We start from the raw sequence: 13182 nt of genomic DNA on the forward strand, positions 1-13182 counted from the left end.
ATCAACTTCCACAGTACTGCCAAGAGGACAGAGAGTATGCGTTAAAGACTATGTGGTTCCTGGAGCTTTGTGTTAGCACTCTGTGAAGCAGGTAATTATGTGGGTCATGGGCCCCTGGGAGAACCTGATGCTATCTATGACTCCTTCCCAGCCCTTCCTACGCCCCCCAAAAACGTCATCTCTCAAAAGAGCTCGCCCACGGTGCCAGGGTTTGACCCAGGTGTTCCTGGACCCAGGTGAAGGCACGGGCCTCTTCAATGCTCACTTCAACGGTGCCGTCTCCACTCGGTTCTCGAAGCCTCCACCTGTGGTTCACTAAACACGGCCACCCGCATCCGCACCACCCCTCCCAACCCCAACCCCCTCCCCCGCCTCTGCAGGGGGGCTGATCCCAGCTGCCTGCACAGCCCCCGAGGGTCCGCGCGGGCAGAGCGGCCGCAGGAGGGGGCGGGCCCGGCTGTCGGCCCGCCCCGCGTCGGGCTCGGGGTGAGGGCTCCGACCTATGACGGGAGGGAAACTCCTGTGTCCGGGGGGCGGGAGGGAAGCGTGCGGCTGAAAGGCGCATTGATGCAGCCGGCGGTGGCCTCGGAGCGCGGCGGGGCCGGACTGGGATCACGTCTCGGCTCCCGGGTCGTCTCCTCCTCCTCCTCCTCCTCGCCTGCTCCGCGCGTCCCGGGGCCGCCGCGCGCCATGCGCCTCCAGGGCCCCGCCACCGGTTCCCCGCAGCGGCTCCTCGGCCTCCTGCTGCTCCTGCTGCTGCAGCTGCAGGCGCCGTCGAGCGCCTCCGAGACCCCCAAGGGGAAGCAAAAGGCTGTGCTCCGGCAGAGGGAGGTGGTGGACCTGGTGAGTCCGGTGGAGGGAACAGAGCCCCGAGCGGGGACGGGGGAGGGGGTGTATGTCTAGCGTGCGCCTGGGGGTCCCGCTTTGCCTGAGTCTCCAGGGAAGGAAGGACCTGGGCTTTGCGGGTAGTGGAGTGCTGGAACTGGCGAGGTAGACCGGTATGAGAGGGCCATCGTGAACCAGAGATGCGCCGCGGGTCGTGTGGGACGCCCCAGAGTACAGGGAGTCGCCCAATAATTTCTGACCTCTGAGCCCCCATCGATTCCCGACCCCCACCCCGCGCAGGGATGGAGAGGGTTAGGGCTGCAATGAGAGTAGAATGGGGAGCTTGGGTAGGTTAGAACGTGGGCCAGGGAGCTGCCTGGGACACCCTGGGCTATCTGATCTCCTGGGTGGGCCTGGGCCAGGGACTTGCAATGTGTCCTTTGTTGGGGCTGGTGGCCACGTCTGCCAGCGGGAGAGAATAACAATCTTCACCCAATATCCGTCCAACTCTTTGTAACGTGATGACAGTGAGTCATGTTGGGTCATCCTCCTAGGGAGTATGGGCTGCAGTTTACTTTGTTGGACGACCACAGCTGGGCCAGGAATTGTTCAGAGGGTTTACGATCAGAAGGGGAAATGAAGGGGCCCAGCACTAACCCTCCAAGGACCCATTTCATTGTTCTGTTTAGACAGATGGGCAGCCCTTCCAGACACCCTGGGTCTTCAGCCTGTGAGCACCAGGTAGGAGCATCACAGCCGAACTAAGGGGAGAAGACAGTTACCAGGAGAGCAAATAAATAGCCCAGGTGCTTTCTGAAGGGGTAATCTATGGGAAGGCCTGTTTACTTAAAGCTCTTTCCTTCTAAAAGTCAACAAACCCAGGGAAGGGCAGAGTGGGTCTCTACCCTGAAGCAAGAGTGATTCTTTCAAAACCACTGTATTCCTTGGTGTATGATAAACTTCAATCTTTAAGCAGACAAATATAGTGTTACAGGCATTGCAGGACATAAGAGGGGGCATTTTTTTGCTAAAAAACTGTTTCGAATTTGTTAAGCTGCCATTGTAAACTGAGCTAATAAGCCAAGCTCCCTGGAAACTAGAACTATGCCAGATTCAAACGCTCTGTAAAAAAATTCCTGCCGTTCCACACTGCACTTTTTGGTGTGGTGCTATGTAATTTTGCTCCACAAAGCAGACTGTGTGTTCAGGGCTACAGTTCTATTTTCAGTGCCTAAATTGTTTAAAACTGTACCAAATGAATGTGGTTCATGTGCAGTCTGCATTTTATGAATCTGTCGTTATGATACACAAAATACCCCCTTTCCCTATAAAGCTAGCAACTTTTTTTCTTTCCCTCCAAGGATTTACAGTACCTGCGGTTTCCCACAACTCTAGCCCGACTTGGAAAACTTTATTGTGCAGCCTGGCTCAGGTGCATCCTGTAATTGGATTTGGTTTTGCTGGGGGAAAAGAATCCACACAGTCATTAAGGTTTCAACAGATTCTATAAAGCAGCTTCTTTGTACAGGATCTTTCAAAGCCTTCCTTTCAAGCGTGCAACAAGCTCTGCCCCCTGGTGGCCAGTGAAAGAAACAGGGGTTCCTCCCACAGACATTTATGGAACCCCCTACCTGATACTAATCGTGTGCTGGGTTAGTGAAAGAAGTGAAAGAAGGCAGATGTAATACCTGTGGAATCGAATTCAGTAAAATTATGTGGTCTCTGAAATGCAGTTTTTAGATAAAAAGGTGAATAAAAATTCTCAACCATGGCACAATTGACTTTTGGGGCCAGATGATTCTCTGTTACGGGGACTGTGCTGTGCCTGTAGCATGCTTAGTAGCATCCCTGCCATCTACCCACTAGGTGCCAATAGCAATCTCTCCCTCCCAAGCTGTGACAACCAAAAATGTCTCCAGACATTGCCAGGTATCCTCTGGGGGACAAAATTGTCCCCGTTAAGAACTGCTCATATATAGAAAAATAAAACTTTGCTCTGAGGGGAATAACAGTGAAAAAAAATCAAAGAATACCAGAAGTTTTATTGTTTCTCCCTTCCCACTTGAAATCTTTGTGTAAACATTGCCTATGTCTGTTAGTGAAAGTAACCTATCTACTAAATGAAAATTAAAGTATATCTACTAAGTTTAAATTTAAATCTACCAAGTAAAATTAAAGTATATCTACCAAAATGAAAATTAAGTATAAAATAAAGCCAACTAGAATGTTTTATACTTTAGCGTGTCTTTGAGTACTTTTGCAATTTTGTTAAATACGTTTCTTATTATTTCTCTGGCAGCAAATAAATAGAAGTGTCTTTTTTTTTTCTTAAAGTCAGGAAAATAGCACTGGTCAAAGTCATAAAAATCATTTAGCAAAATAAAGATCAAATTGGTGATGTGAGAAGATTGACTGGCAAACATTAGATACATAAGGATCTTTCCTAGGCAGTGTCATTACTGAATTTAATAATATGACCATATCCAATCCTAGATGGTGAAATTAAAAAATAAGCTTTGTTAGAGAAATGCAAATCAAAATTACAATGAGGTATCACCTCACACGGGTCAGAATGGCCATCATCAAAAAATCTACAAACAATAAATGCTGGAGAGGGTGTGGAGAAAAGGGAGCCCTCTTGCACTGCTGGTGGGAATGTAAATTGATACAGCCACTATGGAGAACAGTATGGAGGTTCCTTAAAAAACGAAAAATAGAACTACCATCCGACCCAGCAGTCCCACTACTGGGCATATACCCTGAGAAAACCATAATTCAAAAAGAGTCATGTACCACAATGTTCATTGCAGCTCTATTTACAATAGCCAGGACATGGAAGTAACCTAAGTGTCCAGCAACAGATGAATGGATAAAGAAGATGTGGCACATATATACAATGGAATATTACTCAGCCATAAAAAGAAATGAAATTGAATTATTTGTAGTGATGTGGATGGACCTAGAGTCTGTCATACAGAGTGAAGTAAGTCAGAAAGAGAAAAACAAATAACGGTATGCTAACACATATATATGGAATCTAAAAATTTTAAAAAATGGTTCTGATGAACCTAGGAGCAGGACAAGAATAAAGATGCAGACGTAGAGAATGGACTTGAGGACACGGGGAGGGGGAAGGGTAAGTTGGGACGAAGTGAGAGAGTGACATTGACATATATACACTACCAAATGTAAAATAGATAGCTAGTAGAAGCAGCTGAATAGCATAGGGAGATCAGCTCCGTGCTTTGTGACCACCTAGAGGGGTGGGATAGGGAAGGTGGGAGGGAGATGCAAGAGCGAGGGGATATGGGGATATATGTATACATATAGCTGATTCACTTTGTCATACAGCAGAAACTTACACAACATTGTAAAGCAATTATACTCCAATAAAGATGTTAAAAAAAAAGCTTTGAAGTTATTTTAATATATAAGGAATCTTGATTTTTTTTTTGTTCTCACTGGACAGTATATTTATAGAGAATGATAGTGTTAGATCATTTATACAAATAGGGATTGTTAAAGTAAAAATTTAAATGAATTGGGTGTGCGGTTTGAAGGGTCTAATAATTGACCAATTCAGGGATAGGCACAAGAATTAGGCAGATGGAGATCCAGCTTTACCACCGATGCAACTATATTGCTGTGTGTGGCTTATGGCTATGTGTGTTAGCCAGCAGGTTTGCTAATGCTCTCTTCCCCAGTCCTAGTCCACTCAAGGGAGTGGACACACTTGCTCTGGGCCACTATCTCACATGGTCTTGAGGAAATAATGAGAATAATCATGGCTGACTATACTACGTGCCAGGTACTGCTCTAGTACATGTTATGTATTATCTCACTTAAATCTCCTACAAGGTAAGAATCTTTATTATTTTTCCCCATATTTCAATTAAGGAAACAGGCATTGAAATGTTGAATAACTTGCTCTGTCTCACATAGCTAATAAGTGGTGGAGCCAGGATTAAAATCCATAGTATATGACTCTAGAATCTATCACTCAACTTCTACGTGATACTACTGCACCACCCCCTCAAGGAAAACAGAGATAATCCTAGCACTTAAGAGTTTGTTAGATTACTGCCACCCTATTAAAGACTAATGGTCACTTGCAATGAGATTATTTATTCCTTCTTGGTGGGGAGGGCTGAGTGGGGTTGGAGGCCAGAAGTGTTCCAACACTTCCTCCACGTGAAAATAGGGAGGAGAAGCAGGTATGCTTATCCAACTTAGAGATATTGCCAGTGTAAGATAACTATTGAGTTAAGATTTCATTTTATAATTATATCTCTGAGAATTTATCTTAGGGAAATAATTGAAAAGAAGAAAAAAGCTATGTGGATAAAGATTTTCTTTACAATAATGTTAACGATAGAAAAAAAATAGAAATAACGATCCCCAAATAGTGCAATGTTTGCATAAAATTGTAAAAGTATAATTCTGAAATCCAAGTCTCTTTACAATATGTAGGGTTAGAAGAAAAGAGCAGTATATCAAATTATGTCTACCTTATAATACAGCCATTTAAAAATTATGTATGCTTTTAATGAGCAGTAGAAAAAAGCAGGCAAATGAAATCATTTTCTCTTCTTTGTGTGTGTAAAGTCTGCAAAAAAAAAGAATAGGAAAGAAATCCCAATATTTTAGAAATGACTTTAAAAATTTGTTCTTTATATATAAAAAATAACTCATCTGGAACATGGGCAAGTGGTATGAAGGGATTCTTGACTCCAAGGCCTCAAAATAAATGCAGTTCTGATCAGACTGAGTCTTTGAATCTTAAGTGAAGGGAGTTTTTCCCCCCGTTCTTTTTTCTGATGCAGTATAATGGCATGTGCTTACAAGGGCCCGCGGGGGTGCCTGGGCGAGATGGGAGCCCTGGGACCAATGGCATCCCTGGCACCCCTGGGGTCCCAGGTCGAGATGGATCCAAAGGAGAAAAGGGGGAATGCCTGAGGGAAGTCTTTGAGGAGCCGTGGACGCCTAACTATAAGCAGTGTTCGTGGAGTTCACTGAATTATGGCATAGACCTTGGAAAAATTGCGGTGAGTAAAGTCTGAATTATTTTAAAGTTGAAGTAAAACTTAAAGGTTTTCACAGTTGAGTGGTAATTTTAAGTGTGCTTTTATTTTATTTTTACTAAAAGACAAAAAATATTAAGGAATGGGTACCGTGTGACTTCTAACTTAGAATTAGTGAAAACATTGATAACATTTCAGAATTAATTTTATAAAGCTATTTCTGAGATAAATATATCACCATATTATTTTAACCCTAACAATACTTAAAATAACTTACTCTTTTTTTCTTTTTTAATGGAAACAAAAAGGGAGAGCATAGGTGTCTGTGTTGGACAAGTAAGCAACTTTCCAATCTTGTCCTAAAGTGATTTTAAATTAGTCTAAGAAATTCTGCTGGGGCTCCAGATATAAAGGTGGAAAGAAATATCCAAGAAATTAACACATGATTGGAATTATCTGGAGGTGGGGAGTCCACTGGTATTTGTCCTTATTCTGGGTAGCAGACCCAGCTTAAAATTGCTAAGCTTAAGCGAAGTAGAATGGACCAGAGATACACTACAATGACCACTTAAAATCATTCTGTAATATTTAGGGAGAAAAATTACTCAAAATAGCCTGTCTGGCAATGCATTTGGATTAATGACTCCGACACTTTGATTAGTGTTTGCTTCCAAAGTAACTGGCGAGTCCACTGGGATGGCACAGAGTTGAAGCTGGTGCCATTTCAAGCCTCTTTCTTCTTTTGTTGACAAACTCTGTACATGGTTCTGTATCCACAATATATTATTCCTTGATATTAACCACTACTACCACCAGGCAAACAGAAGAGATTTTATTTTCATAAAACTCTCAGGTTCTAAGTAGCAATCTGTGTATTATCCCTGCTCCTCTTTCAGCTCTTTAATGTCTGCTCTATTACCTATAAAAATGTTTGAGACTGTCTTCATTTGATTTCTGTGTGGTCGAATTTCCATATAGCTTCCATAGTTTGGTGACTGTGACCAGTTATATTTTCACATGTGATTTCTTAGAAGGCATTTTGTTAAAATGTTGCCTACTTCTTTAAACACCTGACATTGATAGACTGGTTGCTTATTTATAGTTCATCAAAAGTTGCTGGCTGAGTTCTCTCTAAAAACTTGCCCTATGGACTCTGGATTATTAATACAATATGTTTTCAAGTTCCTTTTAGCAGTGGTCAGAATGGGTTTGGGAGCCTTCTACGGGTAAAAGATAGTAGGACCATGAGCCAATAGACAAACAAATTTTGCAAAGACCTGGGTCTTATCGTTGTGTCATGTAGGTAGAGACTAAAAACCCCACCTACGCTTTACTCCTGATACTGTTTTCTGTTGCTTAAAAAGAAACAGGTCAGGGACTTCCCTGGTGGTCCAGTGGTTAAGACTCCGTGCTCCCAATGCAGGGGGCCCGGGTTCGATCTCTGGTCAGGTAGCTAGATCCCGCATGCCGCAACTAAAAGATCCCGCACAAGGCAATGAAGATTGCTCATGCCTCAACTAAGACCCAGTGCAGTCAAATAAATAAATAAATATTAAAAAAAAAAAAAGTAACAGGTCAAAGTAATATATATGGGCAGTGCTAGGCAGGGATTCTGTGTTGTTCACTGTTGTATCTGTAGTATCCAGAACATAGGAAATAATTTTGGAATAAAAAGAAAAGTCAATACATAGACTGTTTTGGTCTAAAATACTGAAGACTGGCTGTTTTTGGTAAAAACTGAAAGATACCCTCAATGGAGTGAATAATTCTAAGAAAGCCATAATTCTATTTTCTTAGAGTTTCTAATATCAGAGTCTCTTTTCCATCTTGCAGAGAACCGCTTTCCCTCTGTAAAAGCTAAGCTTTTGAAATGCAGTTTGAGGAAAAGGATCATTAAATAAAATGCACAATACAATTTGAAAGCATCTTTTTAATTAAAATGAAAATGCTAATTAAGTCCTATTTCTATGTTTGTGACAGGAGTGTACATTCACAAAGATGCGTTCGAACAGCGCCCTAAGAGTCTTGTTCAGTGGCTCGCTTCGGTTAAAATGCAGAAGCGCATGCTGTCAGCGTTGGTATTTCACGTTCAATGGAGCTGAATGTTCAGGACCTCTTCCTATTGAAGCCATAATTTATTTGGACCAAGGAAGCCCTGAACTGAATTCGACAATTAATATTCATCGCACTTCTTCTGGTACGTAGAATGGGGACATTACAGAATGTGCCTCAGATCTTTAGAGACCAAAGATTAGTTTTCTGTCCACTATCATGGTAGGTCATAGCAAGCTTTCTGTGCATAATTCTCAATCCTGGTTGCACTTCAGAATTTCTTATAGATCTTTTAAAAACTATGTGGATGCCTGGGTCTCATCTCTGATCAACTGAATCAGAATCTTGGGGTAAGACCCCAGCAGCTGTATTTTTTAAAAGATCACAAGGTTGAAAATCACTGAGTTAGATGAAATGGCGAAATAGCCAATAATGCCGTAGAGCAGTGGTTTTCAACCTTAGCTATACCTTGTGTTCAACTGGGGAACTTTAAAAAATCACCGTGCCTGGGTAACACTCCTCCATGAAGGCTGACTTAATGGGTCTGGTTGCACCCAGGCAATGGAACTTCCAAAGTCTCTCCTGGGGCTTCCCTGGTGGCGCAGCGGTTGAGAGTCCGCCTGCCGATGCAGGGGACGCGGGTTCGTGCCCTGGTCTGGGAAGATCCCACATACTGCGGACCGGCTGCGCCCGTGAGCCATGGCCGCTGGGCCTGCGCGTCCGGAGCCTGTGCTCCGCAACGGGAGAGGCCACAACAGTGAGAGGCCTGCGTACCGCAAAAAGAAAAAAACAAAAGTGTAGGCTTCCTTTGTTTAGTCAAATAAATTGCTTTTTTTTTGTTTTAGGTCATCTCTGTAACTAAACAAAGTCTCCCTTTATGATTAAAACCTCTAAGAAAATTCCACGTGAAGCTTATTTCACAGAATGCATATGTATACATCTTTAAAAAATATTTATGTGCTAAGAAAAAGAGAACTTATCTTTATGAGACCTTTATTAAGTATTAGCATTTTTAATTCCCTGTACATTAAGTAGATTTAACCTAGCTTGCTGAAGTAATACAGTTGAGCTAAAGGTTTTTGCTTTTTGTTCTATAGAGACTTGTAATTCTCACCTTGTTTTGCAGTGGAAGGACTCTGTGAAGGAATTGGTGCCGGACTAGTGGACATTGCTATCTGGGTTGGAACTTGCTCAGATTACCCAAAAGGAGATGCCTCTACGGGGTGGAATTCAGTGTCTCGTATCATTATTGAAGAGCTACCAAAATAAATCCTTTCATTTTTGTTCCCTACCTCTCTTGTATTATACCTTTGAATGGTTCATTTTTGTGACCCCTTATATAATTTTTATGTGTACATCTGAATGAAAAAACAAAATTAAATGTGTTTACAGACCAAAGTGTGATTTCACACTGTTTTTAGATCCAGTATTCATTTTCCTTCCATCAAAACTGGTTTTGGGATTTTGTAGAAGATTAAAATACTTTCTTCATATTCCTATTCCCTGAACCTATAATTTGGAATGTTATTGTGGTCTCCGTTTCTTTCCTGTTCTCTTAGTGTAGCACTTTTTAAAATATAAAAGCTACCAGTCTTTGTATAAGTTGTAAATGTTCAGAATTGTTTAATATCTGTGAAATAAAACTTATTTCAAACAACCTTAATATCTTTAACGTAATTGCCACTAAAATCAGGGTTTCTGGTACTTTATATCTGGAGAGTTGAGGATAAACCTGATTTTGTATTTATCCTTTTGACAATCATGTTTTAAATTTAGTACAATAGTCCTGTTCCATATTTTGAGGGATTCAAAGACAAAGTGGTATTTATGTGTCAGGAAATGCACTAGCACTTTAGAAATTTTATCTTAATTTAACAAAGAGTAAAAAGACGGGGACTCTGGTCTCAAATTGCTTACCATTTGGAAGGGAAACTAAGATACAAAAATAACAAATCAAAGATTAATATGTTGATTGTGACAAAAGTTGTTGAAGAGATGGTATAATTCAAAGAAAGACCTATCACTTCTGGCTGAGGTGATCAGAAAGAATTCATGATGAAGTAAGTACAGGTGTAAGACTGATAAAGTTAAGTAAATCCTGGGCTTGACTTGGAAGTGTCAGTATGAACTCATAAGTTACTTTGTCTTAAGTAGACCTATAAAACAATTAACAATAGAATCTCCTAGCTTTGTTTACTGAAAAGACCTAGAAATAATGACCAAACTAGTAATGCCCAGATTGTGATCTCTATATACCATTTTCTCCTAAAAGGAACTAAGGCTCCTTGAAGAAATGGGTGATTTCAGCTCTGGGGCAGGAAATGTACAAGATGAGCCTGGAACATCTTGGCAACTATGAAAGACAACAGGATCCAAGAGCCAATGTGGATTGGTTCTCACTGGCAGAGATGATACGATTTAAGCATCAATGAATATAACAACTGGAATGGTTTGAAACACATCAGATATGTTTAAATGCATGAGTTCATAATGATATTAAAATAAAATTCATTGGTCAACTTAGAGGATGCCAGGAAATGAACTTGTTACTTTGAAATTTGGGGAAAAAAGCAAAGCATTTGTTCTGCTTTCTCTACATGAACTGTATTTCTGGGTAACCAACTTGTTGATGAAGGAAAATTTCTCTATAGAATGTGTGTGTGTGTGTGTGTGTGTGTATTTTATAGCACTATATATTGGTATAGATAACAAATGAAGAAAGTGATAGGATATCCCTCTTTTCAACCCTTCATGATTTCAGGGCTCTAGCAATGATCATCAATGACTGATAACATTCCAGCATAAGAAGAAGACTATGTGCCCCCGAAGGAAAGCACATTACACTCCCCAAGAAGTTGTTTTGCAAGAAAGAATCAAACCTGGATCTGATTTATCCTCCAGATACAACCGTTAAATTTTAGGCAATACAGGGGATAGAAGAATATGTTAATTGACATATCAGGATTATAATCAGCAAATCAGGACTATGGGAAACTTGAAAGACAGCTGGGTTTCTTCAACACATATCCTGCAACAAAAGAGAAAAAGGAAAACATGGATTAAAAGGTTTAATAGATATGAACTCTTTTCAGTGTTTGGACCTTATTTGGATGCTTGAGGTAGTTCAGGACGTTTAAACATTGATAGATATTTGATATAAAATGATTTGGGGGTTTGGTGTGAAGTAGTATTGTGGTTATTTCAAAATAGCATTTATATTTTAGAGATACAGAAATATTCAAGATAAAGTGATATGATGCCTGGAATTTGCTTCAGAATAACCTGGGAAGGAAACGTGGGTGAGAGGGGGTCTAGATGAAATCATGTTGAAGATAGGTAGAAGTTAACCAAGATGGGTAAAAATTGTGACAAGTGGGGACTGGGATTAAGGACATATTGAGTGGAGACCAGGACGTTAGTTAAGACCTCTTTGAATTGGCACAGACTGTGAAGGTATTTGTGTCCCATGTGAATGCCCACCAAAGGCCATCAACTGCACAAGAGGCTCTTAATGATGAGGTGGACAAAGTACCTCGCTATGGATGTGAGTCAGCTTCTTTCCCCAGCACTGCAGTGCTAGTTCAATAGACCCCTAAACAAAGAGGCTGAGGTGGCAAGGATGGAGGTTATGTATGGATTCGACAACATGTAATTTCCCTTACTAAGGCTGGCCCGGCCAGTGCTTCTGCTGAGTGCCTAATGGGCCAACAGAGAGGCCAGCCTGGAGTCTCTAATATGGCATCATTCCCAGGGGGACAAGCCAGTCACCTAGTGGCAGGCTGATTACCCTGGACTTCTATCATGGAGGGGCAGAGGTCTGTTCTCATGGAAATAGACCTATATTCTGGATACAGATCTGTCTTCCCTGCCCTTAATGCTTCTGCTAGCACCACCATTCATGGACTCACAAGAATGCCTTATCCACCACTTTACATTCTAAACAGGATTGTCTCTTTTATATATATATATATATATATATATATATATATTTTTTAATTTATTTGGCTGTGCTGGTTCTTAGTTGCAGCATGTGGGATCTTCATTGCTGCGTGCGGGATCTTTAGTTGCGACGTGCAGGATCTAGGTCCCTGACCAGGGATTGAACCCAGGCCCCCCTGCATTGGGATCACAGAGTCTTAACTGCTGGACCACCAGGTAAGTCTCTAAACAGCATTGTTTCTGATCAAGAAACTTCATGTCACAGCGAAGAAGTGCAGTGATAGGGCTTGTCCCATGGAATTAACTCGTCTTTCCACATCCCCCATCACCTGGGAGTGACTGGCCTAAATGAGAGGGGAAATGGTTACTGAGGACTCATTGATGGTACCAGTTGGTAGACAACATCCTGAAAGAATGGGGTTCTGTCTTACAGGTGCAGTATATGCTTTGGATCAGAAAGCATTACATGGTGTTCTCGCTCCTATAGCCAGAATACAAGTGGCAGAAGTGCAAGTGGCTTCTCTCACTATTACATCTTATAACCCATTTGCAGATTTTTGCTTCCTGTCCTGACAACTTTGAGCTCTGCTGGTTTGGATATCTAAGTATCCAATAAGGGAATGCTTCTGCCAGGGGATACAACAATGTTTCCACCGAATTGGAAGATGAGACTATGTGTTTAAAATAACAGAAAGGTCTTTATCCCCTGGTTTCTGTGGGTCAAGGATCTAGGAGCAGGTTAGCTGAGTCCTCTGCTCAGGGTGTCACTGTGCTGAAATCAAAGTGCTGGCTGAGGCTGCAATCTCACCTGGGGCTCAGGGTCCTCTGCACAGGTCATGTGGTCGTTAGCAGAACTTGGTGCCTTGCAGCTGCATGATTAACGTCCCTGTTCTCTTGCTGTCAGCTGGGGATGGCTCTCAGCACCTGGAGGTCGTTCTCAGGGCCTTGCCACGCAGCCCCTCCTATCTCAACATGGCTGTTTTGCTTCCAGACTAGCAAGAGAACTCTTCTGCTTTTTTAGTGTTCTGAAACATGTTTTTATCTTTCATTTAACATTAAGAACATCTTTGTTGTTGTTGTTGTTCTTGTTTTGGTGGGATTTTTTTTGTTTTTTTGGGGTTTTTTTGGCCGCTAGTACAGCATGCAGGATCTTAGTTCCCCGACCAGGGATCGAACCCGTTCCCCTCTGCAGTGGAAGCACAGAGTCTTAACCACTGGATCACCAGGGAAGTCCCAAGAATGTCTTTTCATGTAGACAAATGTATGTTTACCTCATCCTCGTAAACAGCTGCACAGCATTCCATTGTGGTAATAGATCATCATTTATTTAGCTAGACCCTAGTGA

General features: G+C 41.9%; 1 protein-coding gene across 1 annotated transcript; it reads left to right on the forward strand.

The window, feature by feature from the left end:
- Positions 1-567: 567 nt before the first annotated feature.
- CTHRC1 (collagen triple helix repeat containing 1) lies at positions 568-9386 on the forward strand. Its single transcript, XM_060127675.1, has 4 exons — positions 568-843; positions 5649-5870; positions 7827-8043; positions 9025-9386. The coding sequence occupies exons 1-4, from the start codon at positions 568-570 to the stop codon at positions 9165-9167; spliced, it is 858 nt and encodes a 285-aa protein (XP_059983658.1). The 3' UTR covers positions 9168-9386.
- The last annotated feature ends 3796 nt before the right edge of the window (positions 9387-13182 follow it).

The sequence above is a fragment of the Lagenorhynchus albirostris genome, chromosome 17, assembly GCF_949774975.1.
Source record: "Lagenorhynchus albirostris chromosome 17, mLagAlb1.1, whole genome shotgun sequence".
In the NCBI taxonomy this organism is placed as follows: domain Eukaryota; kingdom Metazoa; phylum Chordata; class Mammalia; order Artiodactyla; family Delphinidae; genus Lagenorhynchus; species Lagenorhynchus albirostris.